The sequence below is a fragment of the Pogoniulus pusillus genome, chromosome 30 (genome assembly GCF_015220805.1).
Source record: "Pogoniulus pusillus isolate bPogPus1 chromosome 30, bPogPus1.pri, whole genome shotgun sequence".
Lineage (NCBI taxonomy): Eukaryota > Metazoa > Chordata > Aves > Piciformes > Lybiidae > Pogoniulus > Pogoniulus pusillus.
The window spans coordinates 17375122-17396127 of NC_087293.1; the positions used below are offsets into that span (position 1 = coordinate 17375122).

The 21006-nt window shown below is 53.3% G+C and overlaps 1 protein-coding gene across 2 annotated transcripts in view; it reads right to left on the reverse strand.

The window, feature by feature from the left end:
• The window catches only part of BCR (BCR activator of RhoGEF and GTPase), a 90105-nt gene that overhangs the window by 17511 nt on the left and 51588 nt on the right, over positions 1-21006 (reverse strand). For both annotated transcript variants that reach the window (XR_010307902.1, XM_064168849.1), the window contains exons 3-16: positions 20874-20978; positions 20173-20358; positions 16558-16665; positions 15597-15657; positions 14625-14677; positions 14210-14350; positions 6216-6337; positions 4916-5084; positions 4336-4455; positions 3424-3499; positions 2753-2857; positions 1940-2014; positions 1433-1530; positions 679-810 (exon numbers count right to left, since the gene is read on the reverse strand). Coding sequence is in view for 1 of the 2 variants with exons in the window: in XM_064168849.1 (XP_064024919.1) it covers positions 679-810; positions 1433-1530; positions 1940-2014; positions 2753-2857; positions 3424-3499; positions 4336-4455; positions 4916-5084; positions 6216-6337; positions 14210-14350; positions 14625-14677; positions 15597-15657; positions 16558-16665; positions 20173-20358; positions 20874-20978 (1551 nt within the window). In the remaining variant the exon portion in view is untranslated. The remainder of the gene's footprint in view (positions 1-678; positions 811-1432; positions 1531-1939; positions 2015-2752; positions 2858-3423; positions 3500-4335; positions 4456-4915; positions 5085-6215; positions 6338-14209; positions 14351-14624; positions 14678-15596; positions 15658-16557; positions 16666-20172; positions 20359-20873; positions 20979-21006) is intronic.

A 21006-nucleotide genomic window follows, 5' to 3' on the forward strand; every position in this document is an offset into this window, starting at 1 on the left:
TGGACAGAGTGCAACAAACTGGAAGAGGAGAGGGCACATCTGTTCTGCAAGTCACCCTCCACCCATGGCCTCATTTCTGCATGCAGCTTCAGTGTTCTATCCTGCAGCAGCTCCCCGACAGCAATCACCTCACTGCCATGAAGGCAAAGTGTCCTGTGCTGATGCTCAGCAGCAGAAATCCCTCTCAAATGCAGCCTGCTGCCACAATCACTACACTCTGGCCATGGCAGTTAGCAGGACAAGCCTGTTCTCCAAGGCCTTGCTGCCACATCAGTCACCTTCCAGCACGTGTAGAAGGCAGCATTTCTCCCAGGTGATCTACAGAGGAAACAGCATATTCTCTGCTTCCTCTTGTCACAAAGGGAGCATCCTCACCAGTGCCCAGGGCTTGGTGACAGAGCAGGTCCTGCCTGCTGTGCAGGAAGTTTTGAAGTTAACAGGCACAAATTTTCATGACAAAGCATCCAGGCAGTCTTGGGCAGGCACAGGAGATAAGGTCAGAGGGAAAAAGAAAGCTGCGGAATTCCTGCCCATGAACTACACTGTGTAGCTCACTGGCCGGCAAAAAAATCTCCAATGCTGAGACAATCAGAAGGCAGAAAAAGCTCCCCTGGTGCAGCCCAAGCCCCTGTTGTGTTCTGCAGTGAGGGAGCAGCAGTGAGAGGGGCACAGCCTCACCTGGATCTGCCCTTTGCCCATGATGCGGTCGCTGCTCTCGCCATCCTCTTTGGTCAGCTTGGTTTTGTTGTAGCACTTCTCATAGCAGAGGATCCGCAGGGTCTGGGAACCTTCCAGCTCAATCTCAAACTCCTGCAGGGCACCAGGGAAGGCAGAGCAATGACACTACACAGCAGGACACTGGGCTGGGCTCTTCATAATCACTATGGTCTCCTTAAAATTCACCCGAAGGGAGCACTTAAGGACTGACCCAAGCTAAGGGAGCTGCTCTCCAAACAGACTCGTTTTGTGCACAGCATAGCCTGAGATGCTTGGCTCCTTAGCCTGGTTTCACTGATGTTCAGCATAACAAACTCACCTCCCTTGTACTGAAATTTTGCTTCCCAACAGGATTTAGCTGGCGGTAAAGAGGCAAAACGTCTGTGGCCAGTTCATCTCCCTTGCAACAAATAAACAAAACCCCCTCCTCCAACACCTTTCACTTGTGCCTTACACCAAGTAACCACAGAGGCCTCTGCCTGGACGCTGAAACGCTGGACAAGGCTCATCTGTGCTGAAGTGTTTAACTACAGCTGATTCAAGAGAAGAACTGCAAGCCCCGACAGCCAAACGAGCTACAACAGCTTGCTGAGAGGCAGCAGCCACAGCACAAGTGCTGAGTGTGCAGCAAGGTCTCCTGCTGGTGGGGACTCTGCCTACCCTGCAGTGGTGCTTGGCAGGTGGAAGAAGTCACAGGGAGAAGAGTGCAGCCTACCTCGTTCCAGTTGGGCTCCGTGGTGTCTCTGTACACTCTGGTTTTAGCCTTGTTCACAAAATACCCAAAGGAATCCACCTCCAATGTGCAATACAAATCTGAGGAGGGGAGACAGGGACAGAAACCTTTTATACAGGGACAGAAACTTCTTAGCAGTCTCCTGATTTGCATGAAGCACTTTCAGGGCATGCCTGCTCCTACAGCATCTCTGTATTGTACCAGAACCACTCCTGAGCACAAGTCTCGTCACCTGGACCTGTAGAGCTGCCTTTATGAGGCTGAGGCACCAGCGCAGCTGTGTAAGTGCCCTCAGCACAGACTCTGCCTCTCAAGATTCAGGGCTATGCTACCATCCAGTATTTCCCAGATCAATCCACAAGGAGCAGGTGGTGAACACCAGTGAGAAATGGAACTTCCCCAGGTAGCTGCTGGAGCCCACCAACACATCAGAGCAGCTGAACTACCTGGCTCCTGTCGGTACCTGTGTGTGACACAACTGCAACTCACTTGAACTTTGCTTGAATCCTGTGGCAGAGTGGACAATGACATTCAGGAAGCCATAGAGCCCTGGAGACTCATCATCTGCACAAGAGAGCCAAGGAACTGCGTTACGTTCACAGAGGAGCCAAGAGTGAGACAGAGCAATGAGACTGATACCACACAGACAGTGAGCAGAGGGCACTGTCCCTGCAGGACGGCAGGAGCCACTTCAGCACAAGGACTGTGCCAGGCTGTGTTGGCTTTACCTGTGATGCCTTCTGGCCATGCTTGGCTTTTATGATGGCACTTCTGGGGCCAACAAGGCAACATGGGAGGAATCCAAAGGAGAAAAATGAAATGCCAAGGCTAAGCTGTGGCAGCAGATTAAACAGTTATTTAGGTTGGCCTCAGACACAACCTTGGCCACGTAGTGTTCCTCCAAAGGACTCCCAGGCACAGTTCAAAGCTGTCCCAGGACTCCAATCCCTGGTGTGATGGCTGCACATCAAGAGCATTTAACAGCCAATGAACACGCACTGGGGGTGTCCAGGAATGCTTTGCTTGTTTAGAAGCAGCTGCATCCTTTGGAGCTTGTAGTGCTGCAGCAAGGAACACTGAGATGGCAGAGTGCTCTTGTTCCTGCCTGCTCTCAACTACGTTCACCAAACCACCCAAGCTGGGCACCCACAGCCTCGGCTTTAGTTTTACAGAACTCTCTTTGCAACTCAGCACTAGGTTGAAGGCTGCAGCAAAAAGTAACAGTAAGAGCAGTTCTAAAGGTAGGCAGAGGTAGGTGTTCACAGCAGCTGTACCATGTGAAAACATAAACCAAGGCCTCACCTTCCTTATTGATAGTGAGGGGAATGTTGTGGACTGTCTGAAGCTTCACACAGGAGTTTGTCAGCATCTGGAGCTCCACTGACGTGAGGGAGAAACTTTTAAAGCCTACCAAGGAGATCCAGAGAGGAAGAAATCAAAACTCAAAGCAGAGGCTGGCTGCATGCTCCCTTCTCCTAGGCATGCATGGGAAAGCTGCTCCCCAGACCCTGGTGCTCAGGTCTGCCCTGCTGCTGCAGCCCAGCACATTCAGAGGAGTAACAAGTCTCAGGGTGCTTCACAGGAAACCAGTGGGGAGCTCATCTATGATTCTGTGACTCCCTTATTTTCTTACAAAGCTAAAAAGCAGCCATGCCCAAAAAGTGTGCAAATTCCTTTGGACTGGAGCCAGGCAAAGGGCTGCAGCTGTTCCCTCTACCTGGAAATGCATAGAGTAAATGGGAAGCTCCTCACACACTCAGAGCTCTCCCTGTGCATTCTCTAGGTGCTGCTGCAAGCAGAAGCCTCCCAGACAGACTCTGAGGTGCAGGAACAGGAGACACCCCTGCTGAGCTGTGGATTTCAGTGCACATCTCTCATTTTTCAAGGAACTGGGCCCCAGATCCCAGCCTCCAGACTCCTGCTCTCTACTAAGCTCACAGTACTTGCACCAGTGCCAGCTGAGGGACACTCACATTTCTTCTGCTGCTCCCGGATGTTCTCTCTCCACTCTGCCCTTTCATAGTCGGATGAAATGAGGAATGTGTAACTCTGCCCAGGAGAGAAGAAAACAGGGTGGGCATTAGCCTGCCCCAGGACTGAGGGTAGGCCTGCCTGCCTCCTGCCCTCCTCCAGTAGGAGGTGCTGTATGCACTGTCCTGGTGCTGCTGCCAGTTGTCCTGCACCACAGCTCTGTCAGTGACTGGCAGGGCTCTGGAACTGTGTCTGCTAGCAGCAGCTGCATCCCTGGCAGCATGTGGAGCCACAGCATTTGCTTGCTATTCCTCAAAACTGCACCAGAAAATGCAGTGTCAGAGCATGGGCATGGGCTCAGACACTGATGCCAGGTGAGGACACAGTGACCAGCCTGAGGATTTTCGCTGAGCAGCAAAAGGATGATGTGAGAACCCTTTGTGATGTGCATGGACAGGCCACAGTGACAGGTTATAGCACTGCCAGAGCACGCTGGGCATCCCACAGCACCACAGGGGATTGCTCACAACCATCTGGCATCCCGAGAGCCAAGTGCAGCCTACAGTCCTCAGGAGACTGCCCCCAGAGCGCCAAGCCTTGACCTTAAAGGGGAGCCCTGAAGGCAGCTGCTGCAGCACCCTGCTTCAGGTGAAGAGAGCTGCTCCTACAGCTCTACCAGAGCAAATACTGAGGCAGGGGATCCATTTTTAACCTTATTTGCATGCAGCATTGGCACTGAAAAAATTACTCACAGCCTTAGGTGCCATTGCAAGCTTTGGTGTAGCAAGGGACAAGTGTCTGCTGCTTGGAAAGTGCTTTCACGGCAGAGGGCATGAAGACCTTCTTGAACAACAGCAGATACAAACACCCCGACCTCTGCCTCACACCCTGCAGGAGGCTAGAGAGCCACTCACCTTGCCATTGCGGTTGTGTACCCTGAAGGCCATGCTGGGAGACATCAGCAGGAGGAGGGATTCCTGCTCTGAGAGCTTCTTTTTCAACCTCTCGATCACCTTGCTGCCTTTATTTGCCCTCTGAAGGGTGGGAGAGAGAGACACACAGAGGCCATTTTCCAACCTCGCACTGACAGATGTTTTCAAGATCCACATTTCCTTCCCCCTGCGAGTGGCAAATGGCCCCAGCAGGAGAAATGCTGCCAACAGGATTCCTGCTGCTTAGGAAGGCTTTACCTGCCGTGCCCCTACACCCAGACTCGGCTCTGCTCCCCAGTTGCAGCTGCCCCAGATGAAGGTGCAGAGGTGCAGGGCACTGTCCCAGCTGTGCCCTGCACTTTGTGTTCCAGAGGCTGCAGCAGCATCCCATCAGGCAGCTACGGCACTGCCAGGTCCTCCACAAGCACCCTTAGCTAAGGAAGCTGTAAAGAACTCTGGAAGCTACCCTGAACTCTCTGGCCACAACTGCCTCCTACTCACCACCCACCAATCCACCTGCAAGAGAGGTCAGCTAAAGCCAGGAAGTGGCTCTTGCCCTTACCTTTTCACGCTGGATGTCATTCTTGATCTGCGATATCTTGATCTTCATGGCATCCAGCTCCTCATCAGGCACCAGCGGGATGTTGGGCACTGCCTCGGCCTCATCCACCGTCTGGAAGCTGAGGTCAGTGAGGGGGATGTACCACTTGCAGTCGTACTGCTGGCTTTTGCTGAAAGACACAACACCCAGACCTCTTTTCAGGCTGTGGCAGCACTCACTGCTCCTTCCCATGAGCCCTTCCCCACTCACACACACAAGACACAGAAATGGGCACGACCTCACTGGGACTCCCCTGTGGAGAAGCTCTGGTAAAGGGCTGCTTAACAGCAAGACAGCCCAAAAGGCTTCTGCCTTCCAGCAGCACACAGCAAGCCATTTCCTTTGTTCTCTACTTCTTCAGCCTAAGAAACCACAGGGATCTCTTCCAGCCCCCTGCAGTTCCTCATGCTCTCCTTTTCAAGCCTCTGACCTGGCTGCTACTACAGTCTAAACCCAGGTCTCTGCTGCCATAGGCAGGAGGGCCAAGTGGGGCAGGTAACCAACACATACAAACAGCCCTGAAGAGAGAAACCACAGCTCCTAGCTCCAGGGATTTCTTCCACCAGCACAACCTCCTCACTTCTTAAAAGTTTCATAGGATTTATTCCCTTCCCAGCACTACTGTCAAGAACATTCCTTCGTGGGAATGTCCCACTCTTTTGAAGGTTCTCTCTTCACAATCATGTGCTTCATAAGGGGCAGGGACAAGTTTTCACCTGAGAAGGACAAGAGGATGAGAAAGGTCTCCCAGAGCAGAACTTTTACCAAGTGAAGGGCAGCCCTGCTTGAGGCAGGTTTGCTAGTCAAGGTTTCCACCTCATTTGTGAAGGGTCAGCAGAGCTGTCTGTACAGCTGCACCTGTGCTTCACACCCAGCCTGCTCACTGCACCTCCTCCAATTTTCTGCAAAGCTGTTCACTGGCTGCAGCTGCAAAGCCACCAGGAACAACCTCAGTAACAAAAGAAAGTGAAGAAGAGCAGGGAGTGGAAGCAAGAGGAAGCAGAGAAACAAACGGCAGCTGCCCAGGACACCAGCAGCTACAGCACATCCTATTTTTCTAGGCAGGCTCAGGGCAGGGGTAGGAGGAATTAACCCTTCCTGAGGGATCAAGCCCCGGGCAAGGTCTCAGATAACAGACACCCCTGAGTGGGTTACAGTTACACTGGCCTAGGGTATCCACGCTCAACTACAACTGCTGGCTAACAGCAGGATTCTGCTGAAGCTGAGGAGCAAGGCACACGGTCCAGAAGGAGAAGCTCACCCTCCAATCTGCTTCTTGAGCTTGGCACACAGGAAGAGATCAGTAAAGAGAAAGACGTGGCGCAGCTTGCGAGCCCCCTCCACCAGCTCCACCATGAAACTGTCCTTCAGCAGCTGCCGGTGCTGGGGGAAAAACAGAGACAGTGTTTCACTCTACTGCAGTATCAGCCCCACATCTGGGGCTGGGGCAACACTCCTTGGGCACAACTCTTGCAAAAGGCCTCATGCAGGAAAAAGAAAGTTATTAAACGTCCCTTGCTGTAAGCTCTGCTCTCTGCTGCTCTCCCTCAAGGGGCAGCAATATCTGTGTGTCTCCTTTATGATCTGCTTCTGGGCCAGTCTTCAGCACCCCTCCCTCCCGCCTTCCTGAGCCCCAGGGTAATTCCCTGCGCAGCTCCCGAGCGCCCAGACCGGCCGGCAGCGCCGCAGCCACCAGCAGAGGGCAGCAGACACCAGCGTGCGCGGCAGCCTCCCACCGGCCCCTGCACCTTGAGCTGCCGCAGCAGCAGACACCCGCACACAGCCCCGCTCCCCGCTCACGACAGCGGCTGTCAGCTCTGACTGCTGGATGCCACTGCTCTGCTCACTGCAAGTGCTCTCAAGGGCTCATTCCTGAACAAAACGTGTCCCCAGCAGACTGCTCAGCCATCCCTCGCCAGGCAGCTTAAACAGGGCCACCCGGACATGCCCCGCCCGTGCCCGCTTCCATTTCTTTTGTATCTCATACAAACGTGGCCCAAACCTGGCAGATGGAAAGATGCACACCCCTGTTGCCTTTATTCTGGTTTCTAGCTCCAGGGAGCTTTGTGACCCCCTGAAGAAGAGGCAGAAGCATTGCTTTCCTAACTCCCTTGTGGGGGCTGGAGAGCTGAGAGACCAAAAGCCTGGAGCAGTGCCACTGAGGAGGTAGCTCCATGCTGTTCCCAGTGACCAAGCCCTGCTCTGTGCTCAGGCCTTCTGCTCTGCTGTCAGGAGCAGCAGGTCTCTGGGCACACATCTGCACTAGATACCTCAGACCCATGCCGTGGGCATTCAGCTTTGGGCAAGTTTTCTTCTCCCCAGTGTGTACAGCTGCCAGCATTGCCTGGCTTCGGAGCCAGCGCAGGCAGGAGCCAGCAGCCTCTGCACACGTTTGTTAAGGTGCTTATTCCTTTCCCTGCTGTTCCAGCTGACAGGATGCTCTCCCAGGACACTGAGGAGTGACCCAGCACATAGCACCCATGCCTAAAGAGCAGGGTGTTCGGGGGTGGCAGAGCTCTGCTAACTCTGCCCAGTGCTCACCAACACCTCTCTGCTGCTCACTGCCAGGAGCTCCTGGCCCACGCTCTGGAGGCGCCAGTGCCACTTGCTTCAGCCTCTCCACCTCTCATCTCCAGGCTGAGAAAGGTAGAGAGGAAAACACTTCCCAGAGGAGGCTGGGATGGGCTCTGCAGCCAAGCTGAGCAAGGCCAGGCCATCAGAAGCAGAACTGCTGCCTGACTTTCCCAGGATATACCCCATGGGCTTTGTTTGCTGTGTGACTCAACGAGCCCTGAACACATTTACTGCAGAGGGTGTGGGAGTGCAAACCCCCACCCTGCCTCTCCTGCCACCTGCCACTCTTCCCATCTTGGCTCTCCACAACAAAAACAAACCACATCAGTCCTGAGCCCAACAGACACCGTGGGAAGGATCACAAGGCAGAGAAATGTCCTTGCAGGCATAATCCTTGTTTCCACACTCTGTCCTGCAGCACCCTAATAACCTCATGGATCCAGACTGGGAGGCTGCATTCTGCTGCCTGCAGCTGCCCTAGCACCACAGCCAGCTGCTAGAGCACACGGAGTACCCCAGCACACACAAAGGTCCAGGAAAGCTGCGAGCGGCAGCTGCAAAGCTGCACCTTTCTCCTAGTGGCAGGGAGCGAGGCTGCTCCCCAGCAGGCTGTTGCACCGTCCCTGGGCAGAAACCTGTGGAGATCTGGTATCCAGCAGTGAGTCAGGCTCAGAAAGGCCTCTGCATATGCTAATGTTTATTTTTAGGTGGGTGTGACCCTCCTGGCTTCTCCTCAGTGGTTTTGGAGAAGACGCCTGCCTGCAGCAACGCCTCTGCTGCTGATGTGCACTTGAGTGCCTCCTGCTCTGCCTGGCCACAGGGCCCAGGCAGGAGACCAGAAACACAGAGCTGGAGAAAGAAGGAACTGCGAAACAGGAGGTGTGTCGTCAGAGCAGAACACTCTCCAGTGCTGCAAAGGATTTCGTTTGAGAGCAATAACAAAGCAGAGAAGGATGTTTTGTGAGCAAGCCAAAGCACTCATCTCAGGTTTCTAGATCTGATGCATATTAATTATGCTGCAAATCAGCTCAGCTCCTCCGGGGCAAGAAGTGCTGCCTGTTGCCAGCTCTACTTCTGCTCACTGCTTGCAGGTGTAAAGATGTTCTTTACAGCTCACTCAGCTTTGCTACCAAGCATGATGCAGCACTGGCCCTTCCCTACCTGGCAGGGACATGGCATGGTCCTGACCTGGTCTTCTGCCCCACTCTGCCAGGCACCAGCAGTGTTGAGCTCAGCCAAGACCCCAGCCCAGCACACTGCTGGGAGCTCACAGCCGAAGAACAACCCCAGGCTAGTCCAGGCAGACAGGCAGCATCCCACTCTGGCAAGATGTGACAGAGGCAGCCAACAGCCCAGCAGGGTGCTTCTTCACTGGCACTGCAAGGAACAGGCCCAGGAGAGCTGTTGGAGGCCTGTGAGGAACAGGTGCCCAGCTCTGCAGCAGCCCCCTGGTTCTGGCAGTGCCACGGGGGCATCATCTAGACCAGAGCATCTCGGAGACAAGTGCACCCTCAAGGGAAGAGGAGGCCTACAGAGAGGCCCCAGTGACTGCAAACCTTTGTGCCAAGCCTCTGCAAGGTAAGACAAGTGGAAGCCATCAGCATCCCTGCAGCAAGGCTACAGCCCTCAGCCCTCCCAATAGGGCCTTCCTGTGCCAGCTGGGCCACCTCTCCTGCCCTCTTTAGCTGCACCTAGCCTGCGGCTGCAGGGGCTGGGCTGTAACCACCCAACACCTCCTCTGTGCTCACTGTCCCACAGCTCCCCAAAAAGCAAGCAGAAAGCTCAGTCACACGATGCTGGAACAGGAGAGTGATCTGACAGCCTTGGCAGGTCCCACCCAAGACTCAAGGAGCCCTTCACTCACACCAGCTTCACTCTGGGTGGCACGCTGGGCTCAAAACACTGACAGCAGGCTCAAAGAAGTCTTTGGCAGCACCTTCTCCCAGACAGAGCTTGGTGGGAAGAACAGAGAGCTGCACTTGCTAAGCTTGACTGGAACAGAAGAGGTGGAAGGACCACTGCAGCCAGTCACCCAGAGAACCTGAGTCCCACAGACCTCTTGTCCCCCACATCTTCGCCCTCGTCAGCTAGCTGGGGAGGCCTCCCTGCAAGGGTAAACCCACAAAAGCAAGCAGCTAGCTAAGGAAGAGAGGACAGCAGCACACACTCGTGGATCAAGTCAGGAAGTCTCTTCTCACAGCAGTGTAGAGCTTGGCATTAGACCTAAGTAGCAGCTTCCCTCAGCTGCAGGGCTGCTGCTGGCACTGGGCACCACAGGCATGCCCCAGGCTGCCCAACCCCAGCAGAGCAGAGGAGGAGTGCTTCCAGCAAATGGCCACATCCTTTGCTGCCAGTGATTCATCTTGCTGGGAGGGTTCAGCAGGTCAGAGGGAGACAATAAAAGGATTTCCCAGCTGGCTTACCAGATCCCTGCCAAGCCCCACAGCGAGGGAGCACTGGGCACCTTCCCAGACCTCCTGACATGAGTCAGCTCACTCTACCCCACCCCGGCAGAGCCAGCAGCCTCCTCAGACAGGATTCATGCCAGTCAGATGCTTGTGCCACCTCAGCTCCACAGGCCTTCTCCAGCAGTTTGGGAACCAAAGCTCACTTTGGTCAACTTCTCCCAGTTAGGTCCGGTTAAACAGGACCTCCTGGAAGAAGAGGTCTTTGGGCCAGGTGATCCTGCTGGGCATGTGTGGGAAACCATCTCTTCATCATGTGTCAGAGCTACTCTGTCTGCTAAGGCTACCAAAGGTGCTGCACTTTTCCTGAAATACAGCTAATAAAGGTCCAAGAAAGCATCCCTCTAGGATCAGGGCAGCAGGACAGTGGCCAGGGGACACCCTCCTTTCCACAGACAGTCCCAAGACCACTGGGTGCTCAGCACAGGAGCTGAGCTCAGCTCAGCTTCAGAAGATGTCCCAGGAGCATCCGTTCATAATGTGTCATCATGAAGTGAATCGGGACCACATCTGATCCCTCAAACAGGGCCTGGGCTGGCTCTTGTAAAGTTCTTGTACTGGTACTGTCCCAAGGCTTCCTTCTAGGCCCTGCTTTCATCTGCTGCTTCTCCCACCTACCTCACAGTTCTGGACAAAAGAGCTCTCCCTGTACATCCTTCAGTACTTGGATATCCTCTTTGAATTGCCTCCTGCTTTCCTCCTCCTCTTACCTCAGTCATTGAGCACTTCCCCCTCCTCTGCTTCCACCCTCACAACTACCTGCCTGCTCATCTGCTCAGCCCACAGTGTTTTTGTGCTGCTTGCATATGATCAATCCTGCTGCTGTCACATACTGCTCTACTCCAGCAAATGTGGCAGAAGATCAGCTTGTCTGAGACTCATTGCCAGGAGCGGGGTTTGGAAAAGCACCCACCCAGCACAGCTGTACCAAAGGTCATCTCCTCGCTCGTGTGCTGAGCAAAGAGATAACCCAACGTGGTGACAGCAGAGGCCTGCAGTGTGTGTGGGTGACAGCCCCAGGAAGGCCTGGCACACGTGCGAGGCAGGAGGAGGGCAGAGGCAGGAGAGGGGCACTGGCACACTCAGAGAGGAAGAGGAGGCTTGGCTCTCTGCAGGACGTGGGAAGAGGACTCCTTGCGTGCCGGGAGCTGCGCTGCGGAGCAGGAGCTGCTGGGCCTGGGGAGCTCAGCTGCCTGCTCCCTCAGCAGCCTCCTTCTCTCCAAGCCTCTGTCACCAGCAGCTCCCTGGTTCCAGATACAAGACAGAGTGTGAAGCATCCACGACCATTTTTGATTGCTCTGCTGCTAACATCTGCCCAAGGCCTCCAGCAGCAGTAGGCACCAGGCCTTGAGCTGCCTACGGCTGCCTGTGCCTAGGCTTTAGTCTGCATTGCTGCTCCCCTGCAAGCGTCCTTTGTCCTGTCCCTTCCCCGGATCATTTGGTCTCCACCCGGCTAAACAGGAGGCTAAGGCCATGACGCTGCAGTTTAAAAGCCCACTCAGAAGCAGGCAGAGCTGCTCACCAGGCACCTCCTCTCTGCAGGGTGAGGGAGCATAACCTGATCCAACATGTGGTCCAGTGGGTCCCCAGGAACTGCCTGTCAGCCCCTCCTGTCTCAACCGCTGCTGCTGAGGCCAGACCACAAGCACTCAGCCAGTGGAGTGCCCCAGAGCTCAGAAAGGCAGCTCCATTCCTCCAGACCACTGTGGGATCACCACACAACATTGACACTTCAGAAAGGATGGATCGGGTGGCCAGGGCCAAGGCAGAAATGGCCACCACTCGGACTGGTCTGAACCGCCCTGAACCAACATCCTGAGCAGAGCTGTGCAGCTGGGGCTGGAGGTCTCCTGGCTCCTTCATAGGGCAGCCCTCGGCAAGCCACAAAGCAGAGAAGACCACAGGCTGCAAGCACCAAGCCCTCTGTGTGTGGGCTTAACCTGCCCTGCTGGAGCCCTTTCCGCCCCTCTGGTGAGTGGCTTTACCTCTTTGTTGCCATCCCCTTGCACTACCTCAGATAGCCAAAGGAACCCAGGCCCACACAGCACAGACAATTTTCCCTTTCTATGCATAAGGCTAGAGCTAGAAAAAAGCTACTGAGCCACCCCTGAGCAGGGGACCGCTGAGCAGGCAGGAGCCCTGCCATCATGCCGGGGACAGCAGGCAGGTCGGGCTGAGAGGCCGCTCCCAGAGCAGGGAACCACCTCCCGCAGAAGGGAGGAATGCTGCGCTGATGAGCCTGCACTCTCTCCTGACCTGCGCTTCTCTCCTCAGCAGCCTGTCACTAGGGAGATTAACAACCACGACCGGCTGCTTTCCCCAGTACAAAGCAATCCTGGAAACGCTGGAGCAAGAGGCTGGCAGAGGAGATTTGACTCCTCCCCATGACACATTGGAAGGGGAAGAATATTCCACATAAAAGTCAAGGACTGGGAAAAAAAGATAACTGAGATGGGCACCTAAGCAGACCACGAGGGGAAAGGGCTGTTTGCCCTCCTTCCTTTCCACCAAGGAAATTTCAATGGCAGGAAGACAAATAATGAAAGAAGGCATCAAAGCAAGCTGGTGATTCATTAGAGGAAAAAATGCATTATGCATTGGGAGCAGGCAATTAGGAGAGGCAAACTGCACACTGTCCTGTCACCCTGGGGGAAGCACCAGCAAGATGAGTGGGAGGAAAGGATAAGCAGAAAAGGAAAGATTTACAGGCATAAACAAACCCCAGCTCTGACCCCAAGCAGAGCAGCCTGCAGGAAGGAGCAGCCACCACTAACCCACACGGGCTGGCTGGGAGCAGCCTTGTGCCTCTGGATTGCTCTGCAGAGTGCAGATACCTATTCTCCAGACATTGTGGCAGCTGCAGCATCACCACTTTGAATGAAGCGGGACCTTGGTGCCAAATGCTAACACAACTATTCACCACCAGAGTCCCAGAGTGAGTTCTCTTCTTCCCTGGGCTCAGTGCAAGCTGTGTGCAATGAGGGACAGCAGAAAGGGTTCAGTCCCCTTCAGCACACCCACAGCCTTCCCCTCAGGTGTCCCCTTCTTCTCCTCCCCAAGCAGAGGACACCAAATGCTCCCTCCTCTGTGCAGGGCTATCCTAGCATCCCCTGCCTACTGATGGCTGAGCCTCTTCCTCAGCCTCCAGTTGCTCTGCCTCTCCTCTCCATTTCTCAGCTGCAGGCTTCCTCAGTCGACAAAATGAGACTGTGAGCAAGACTTGAGGACAAAGTGCATCGAATTCTCAGCACTGCAGCTTCCAGCCAATCTCTGCTGGCCAAAAATCAGTTTGAGAGCTCAAGGCAAGCACGTTTAGCTGGCAGGACTTGGGAACACCTCATGAGGTTCCTGGTATCTCAACAGCTTCCTGGGCTTTGTAAGAGAGGTCTTTGTGCAGTGTAATTTGGATCACTTTTGATCAGCTGGTGTGGCAGGCTGTGGCAAGCAGCCAGAACTCCTCTTACACACACACTGCCTGAGCTGCACCTCTCTTTTCTCCTACATCCTTCTCCCTTCTAATACTTGTGGCAGTCCTGACTTTCCCTCACCAGGAAGGACAGAACTGCTTTCCAGTGACATGAGGCAACAGATAAATTGAGCCCACTGGGGCATGCAAGGACTTCACCACCGAGCAGCTCCACGCCCTCCCTCCCTGCACGCAGAGAAAGGAACTGCACATCTTGGACCTTTCTGTGTGTAGTCCAGCCCCTGGCAGAGCTGAGACTTCTATTAGACCCTTAGGAGTCAAGCAGTTCACTTTCCCAAACCAGCCTGTCTGTCTTGCTTCACAGCCCCATTTACAACACCCTTGTCTAGAAAGGAGGGCACAAAATGTAAGCTTTATGGCAAGGGTGAAAGCTGTGGCAAACAGCCTTTTCTAGTCTCTCATGAATTCTGATGTCACCTCAGCTTTTGCTCCTCCCAGCCTTCCTGCTCGGTTTGTGTGCAGGTAAAACACAAATCCATTTAGTCCACTGCATAGAAACTGTGCGTGGCAAATGACTCAACACTGAGCACACTTTTCCTCCGAGCTTCCAAACTGCTTTCTGAACAGAAATCAGAGGGAGCTGTTCCACATCCTTTAGAGAGCAAGGGCACTGCATAAACTGTTCCTTAGCAACAAAGGGATTAATGGCATAACTTGCTAGTCTGCTCTGCAGAAAAGGCACAGCCAGCATTTAGAAACAGAGAAAATCAGGAGAGCAGGAAGCCTGACCTCCCCCTTCTTCACAGTCATGGACTGCCGGCGAGGAGTGATCTCTTCATTGATGCTGGAGAGGAAGTTCTGAGAGATCCGCAGAGCATCCTGCAGCAGTGGGTGGTCAGGATGGCTCACTGGAGTGTGCTTGAGCAAATCCTGACATCAGGAACACAAAGAAAAGAACCATGAGCAGCACTGCAAAGCAGAAGGGTCTGAGAGCTCCTAACTAAAGCTGCAGGACAAGGTGCTCCAGCTTCTTTGTATGGATTAGAGCAAGTCCTATGGACTCCTCCCCTTAGTGTAAAGGGAAGAGACTCCTATGCAGCATACCATGCTTATTTTTGCAATCTTGCAGCTCCCTGGAAGATTTGGAGGGTGAAGAAAAGAGGAAAGCAGTCTCAAATTTGCAGGGTACCCTGCAGATACTCACGTGCAGGACGAGCGTGCTGCGAGTCACTCGATCCACCGGCTTGTAGAGCAGCGCTGTGGAGAAACAGCGGCAGGAAGATAAGGAGGAGGCACCCGGGCACAGCCCCTGCAGAGCAACCTGGCCTCTGCAACTCAGCCTGCAGGCAACCAACAAGCTCAGAGAAGGACAAACTCCCCTCTCTAAAGCTCAGCAGCACACACATGGACACACAGAGAGGAAGTGACCATGCTGACAGCTCACAGCAAGTAGGTGCCCACTGGTGAGCACACCCTGCCAGCCTGGGGACAAGGAGCACATGAGGCAGAACAGAACAACTGCACACAGCATGGCACACATCCAGCCGCGTCCTGCTAGTCTGCCTGGTCCCACAGCTCAGATTCAGGCCTTGCATGCTTAAAGTTTCCAAGGAGGACCCTGCAAGGCTGGCAGCACATCTCTCCCTTCTAGAGCTCAGCATGACACGTGGAGTGCTTCTGAATCCTGGTAACAGGCCAGAACAAGAAGGGGATTTGGTTCATGTATTAGTGAGCAGGGGAGCTTCTTCCAGAACAGGCTGTCTTCTACGGACATGCACAGACACAAGAACCGTGGAACTTGGTCACGGGAGTTGGAACTAGGCTCTCTAGATGCTACCCCAGAGCAAGACCCACATAACTGACTGCTAGGACTGTGGGTAGCAGATGTTCTCTCACAATCACAGCAGTCTTTTGCTTGGGCTGCTTTTGCAGGAAAGGACTGATGAGAGTTTAAGCTGGGCAGGAAGCTTCCCCATGCATGTGTGCAGCTTAGTATGTGCAGGCTCTGCTCCATAGCAAAAGGGAACTGATTTCCCAGGTAGAGCCAGAAAAGACTCTGCAACCTTCCAGCAGTTAAAAAGACAAAAAGAGAGAGTGGGGGTTTGGCGACAGCCTCCACACACTCCTAACAAACCACAGTCTCCTCTGTACGGATCCCTCTGTACGGATCACTCACTTTCCAAGGAATTTTTTGTTGTCTGGTCTTTAGATTCCTTTGTGCTTCTAGCCTTTAGGTTCTGAAAGAAACAGAAAACCCACACAGCAGATGGTCAAGCACCTTGAAATAGCACATGGCAATGTAAGAGCCTCTCTGCTCCTCCCAGGGAGGGCCTGAGCGTGAGTGGAGGACATCCCTAGCGGAGTTCAAGTCTGTGAAGGGAAAATGTCTTCTATGTCTTTCCCTCCTTGGAAACAGGCCTTTCTGATAAAAATCCAAAGGGACACACAGTACTAAAGGTCTCTGGGAGCTGTTAGAGAGCAAAGAACACCCCGGTGTTATCCAGCACGGATTATTGATCTGCTTCTCTCTAAGGACACACATAGGAAGTTCCCATTTGCTTGGCAACGTGAGATGTAATCACCTCAGTACAAAGAGTCAAGGAGCCCATGGCACTGCAGCCAACACCGGTGGCCTGGGACCCCTGAAAACAAGGATTCACAACGCTTTGACTCAAGGTACTCCTTTAAGAGGAGAAATCAGAGCAGCCTGGCAGAGGACAGCTGACACACTCATCTTTTCAAACAGAGCCGGCTCTCCTGCTTTCTACACCAGTGAAGCCTGCCATAATGCAAGCCATTAAGGATGGCTTTTACACCCCATCCAGCACCATCATTAGCAAGAGAATGAGCTGAGCAACAAGGACACAGCTTTCCCTTCCGGGAAGGCATGAAGGGAGCCCAGAGCACCCTCAGTTTTCACGGCATTCCCTGGGTGGGGCAGCGCGGAGGGGCTGTCAGGCTGTGATCTCTACCAGCCACAAGCAGGAACTGCTGTCAGAACAAGAGCTGAAGCTGTGAGTTTCCAGCAGCTCCCAACTAGTCAGGGTTGCAGTGATAGCTGGAGGAGAGGCAGGAGTGCCACGGCACGGCAGCAGGCGGCTGCAGACAGCTGCTGTGTCTGAGCAGCGTGGCATTACCTCCGAGATCTCAGCAAACTGAGCGTTGGCTTGGCAGCATTTCTCTGCTGTCTCCATGGCAACTTCATAGTTATCCACAAAGGCCCGGTACACTCCCAGCTGGCTGGCCTGCAGGAAGCAAAACAAAACGCACAGTGAAGGCTGGGGAAGAAGAGTTTGGGATGGCCAGCCTCGGGATGGGGTGATCAGATCATGTTCCTTCACAGCAGAAAACTGCAGAGAACACTGAGCAGGCCCTGCCAGCTTGGCTCGACCACCACCCATGCCCCCATACACCCAGTTCCATCTATGCTGAATGAGCTCGCTTGGGAAGGATGTGGAAGCCTGCAAGAGTGACACATCCTTACTGCTGCAATCTATTTTTCCCTTCTGAACTGCCAGATTAGTATCCATTAACATTTTAGCTCACTGATCTAACTGGAGCTGCTGGCTCTTTTCCACAAATATGAATCAGACAGGCATGATTCAGGCCAGCAGCACAAGTGTGACCCCAGGAAGCTACTTGTTGGCGTTTGCATGATGGAGCCACTAAACCAAACCCAGATATCAACTCTTATCTGCACTGCAGAGTGCTGAAAACACAGGAAAGAGATCCACAGCACAGTCAGCTTGGAAGGCAGTGACTGCAGCACCAGGTGACAGATGAAGGTAGTTTTTTGCAGCAGGAGGAGTAGGAAACAGCTCCAGAAGAAGATGGAGCAGTCCTCAGAGCGCAGTGGCAGGTCCTTATCACCACTGCTCTTAGCACTGAGCTCGTTTGCTGACTCTGGAATGGCAGCCACGTTCGTGCCAGAGAACACAAGATCCAGCCTGGGGAATCCCTGGATAGCTTCGCAGCCTGTCTGGATTGAAGAGTTAGGTTGGTGTTGCAGAGCTGCTCAGGCTGTGCTGTAACCATCTCAGCAGCCTGAGCACGCCTGCAAGTGCAGGGTCAGCAGTGAGCCAACAGGTGGGGCGCTGTGAAAGGCTGCACCAAGCCAAGAGCCTTCTCTCACCTCATCGTTTCTGCAACTGCCCGGGCTGTTCAAGGCATGGCAGGTCAACTTTCCCTACAGCGCCCTTTTCCTCCCCTGCTCTCAAGCGTTTGTGTTCCCTGTTCTCCATGGAGCTCTGTGCAAGAGATGCTGGGTGAGGAAAAGCCACCCTCAGGAAAGCACTCCCTAGACAAACACCTTTGAGGAGCAGTGAGCTGCTTCCTAGGGCACTTGTCACTGAAAGATGAAGAAATTTCAAGCCTCATACTAAATCCCACAGTTAGGACTGAGGCTGAAGCAAACTGCTCACTCCCACTAAGGGCAACCTGGTCCCAGCAGTGTGGAGAGAATTAAATCTGCATTTGCCACCAGGGCACAATCCTGTGAGGAAGCTGCTGGCAGGATTCTTGCGCCCTTATGATGACATTTGGGTTCAGATGATGCCAGCTAATATGGCAGAGCTTTACAGTTTTCCCATTCCTCTGTGGCTCTCTCATTTCCTGTTATTTCTGAAGCCATCCTAAGTTTTTGTTTCACTCCCCCAAACCTGCCCCTGTGAAAACAGCTTTTTCCATGAAAACCTGAGCTTCCAACCACAGCAACAATGCCCTCCCACAGCTCTCGTGCTCGTCTAAATGTTCTCTTTTTCACTTAAAAGGAACAGACTGAAAACTAAACAAGCTTTGGTCAAAAGGACTGGTCCTTGGTTAGCTTATGTCTTCTTTTCATTCCTGAAACCTATCAGTGACAACATTTGCTGAATATCTCTTCATTTCTACGAGCAGCTCTGAAGTGCTTCCTTTCCACTTAGGAAAAATACCTACAGAGTACTCCCCCCAGTGAGGAGCATATTTCACTCCCACTTGCCTGCCACCCTTTGTTCCCTTCACCTTAAGTTTCAACAGGAAAAAGGCACAGTAACAGCCACTGATGGCATACTCTGTGCCAGACCACACCAACTTCTAAAACTACCCTGAGCTTCATTCCACAGTGCTTTGTTCTGTGTGGTATTAAAGCAAGTGAACGTCCCCAGGGATCTCAGGATGGTGGCAAAGATTGCAGTGGCCATCACCAGATCGCGTGCCAGGCCCACAGTAAACAGTCTGCTCCAAAGCTTTGATGGACAACCAGTAGAGATGTCTTGCAGTGCCTGATGCTCCTGCTGTCTCTCCCAGCTAGCTGCTTCCCACTGGCTGCCAACACTTATTAGCTCTATGTCATCCAAAGAGCTCACGATTCCCACTGATACTGGAGTGAAGCATCAGAAGCTGAAGCTGCTGAGCTAGCTCCAAAGCCTCCTGCACTACAGCGATTTGCTTCTTTGCTTCCAGCACTAACGCAGCAAAATCAACAACTCTGTCACAACCACAGGAAAATCAAAGGAAAGTAAAAAACAGAGTGCAGGGAGGGCAGGAAGAGCTTCAGTCCTGCACCTGTGACGACCACCAGCAAGAAATAGTCTTAAACAAAGGCCCAAGCAGCTGTGCAGTGAGTCAATGCTTGCTTGAGGGCCAGCAGTGGTAAAGAGTACATTCAGGTCCTCTTCAGTCAGTGCTGTCTCCACTGCTGCATTACACTGCCAAAGCAGTTTGTAAGGCTTCAGCAGCCTTCTGTATTTGTGCTTCAGCAACCAGCAGCAGGTGGGTTTGTCTTCTTAAACCAGTTGCTCCAGTTACATACCAAGGCACCAGCTTGGCCCCTCCTGGACAAAACATGCTCACAGTCAAAAGCAGATTCCCATATTTTGATCCTGAGCTGCTGGCATGCATGAAAAACATCATCTCCCAGGCCCACCTCTCCCTGCTCCATAGGGGCTGGACTACACAGCTGCTAACAATTGATTGCCCCTGGCAAAGCACAGCCCTCATCCAGTAAGGCCCTCAGTGGAATGTCACTCCTGCCCTGAGAATCGGAGGCGCCTCAGGAATGCAGAGATTCTTTTCTAAAAAGGAAAAAGCAAGCAGCTCTTTAATCCTTTGCTCCCTGCACATGCTAGGGGAGAGGCTAAAGGGGCCAAAGGCATCTCCTAGAACGCAAACAATTTGTCATCTGGCTCAGAAACTCAGCAATTTTCGTTCAGCCTCAGGAATATGCAGTGTGTGTCTTTGCTGTGTCCTGTGCTCAGGGAATTCTGTGGAGGTTGCTTGGAGGATTGTCAGCAGCAAGTTGTCTGTATCAGCAGAGTAGCAAGGGGAATATCAAGGCCAGACGGTGGTAGAAGAGCAGAGCCAAAGGTGGTGACCATAAAGCAGGAAATCAGCCCAAGACAGAGCAAAGCAGCAGAGAGAAGGAAGCGTGCGTGAGGGAGTTGAGCAGTAACACTCAGCTGCTGGTGTTGAAGTGTGCTGATGAGCACTGCCACTCTTCCACCTTCCTCTAAAGCAAAGGGCTTGACAGCACTGCAAGGCCCTGGAGATTCAGCACCTCTGTGAAGCTGTCTATATCAGCAGCATGGCTTGCTGGAATCTCCAGTTAAAGGCAATGGAAAAGCCACTTGTGCTGGAGGTCCTTCTCTGCAGCAGCAATGCCACTCACCTCCCCTAACCCACTGCAGGCTTTCATCCCTTCAGCCTCTGCAGCCATACCTGGGGGCACAGCACCAGCAGCTGTGAGGTGAATGAGAGGTAACATAGGGACTCACCAGCTTCTGGAAGAGGTCCCCTACACGTTGCTGGTGACTCCACTGCTGCACTCGGGGAAAGAGCCCATCATAGAACTCTTTGTGGATCTCATAGAGCTCAGGCACTTTGAAGAATATTGTCTCAATCTGCTGACTGGTCAGCACCGGCTGAGAGGTGGTGGCAGCTGCTTTCAAAGGCTTCATAGGCTGAAAGGAGGAAAGGAGAAAATCAGGACCATGCAAACCAAGCACATTCACACTTGCCACATTACAACCTGTCCCTCCAGAGAACTGTTTTCCACGCTGTTAATAAGTGATATTTGCATTCACACAGCTCCTGAAAGCTGGACACTAATATGTTCTCTGGTGGGGATCTGCCGCCTTCGGTGGGTGCATTGTCCCAGGACGTTGATTGTGCAGTTAAGATCCCTTTGCACTCCCTTTCCATAATCTCTGTCCAACTGTACAGCAGTGTCTCTAACAATCAGCACAGGATACTGCAAGGCAGGGCTCCTGGGTACTGCCACACTACTAACTGCCTGGGTGTGCCATATCCAGTCCTTTCCTTAGGCCTCTCTTCCTCTGCTGGAGCAGTAGGCAGCTACCTTTGTACTCAGCAGCTTCTGACCTGTGGTGTGCGAAGTTCTGGGACACTTTGGATGGAGACAGCAGTTACAGCTCAAGTAGCAGTGTTTGAAATGGTATCTGCCACTAGCCCTTACCAGCAGCAGAGCTTCCAGGTGGCTCAGGTAGGTTTCCTCACTGGCCAGGATTCCTGACAGGACCCATTTTCTCATCTCCAGGCCTTTCTCCAGGTCTGGCTCACTCTACAGGAAGGTGGGGAGAAAGAAAGAA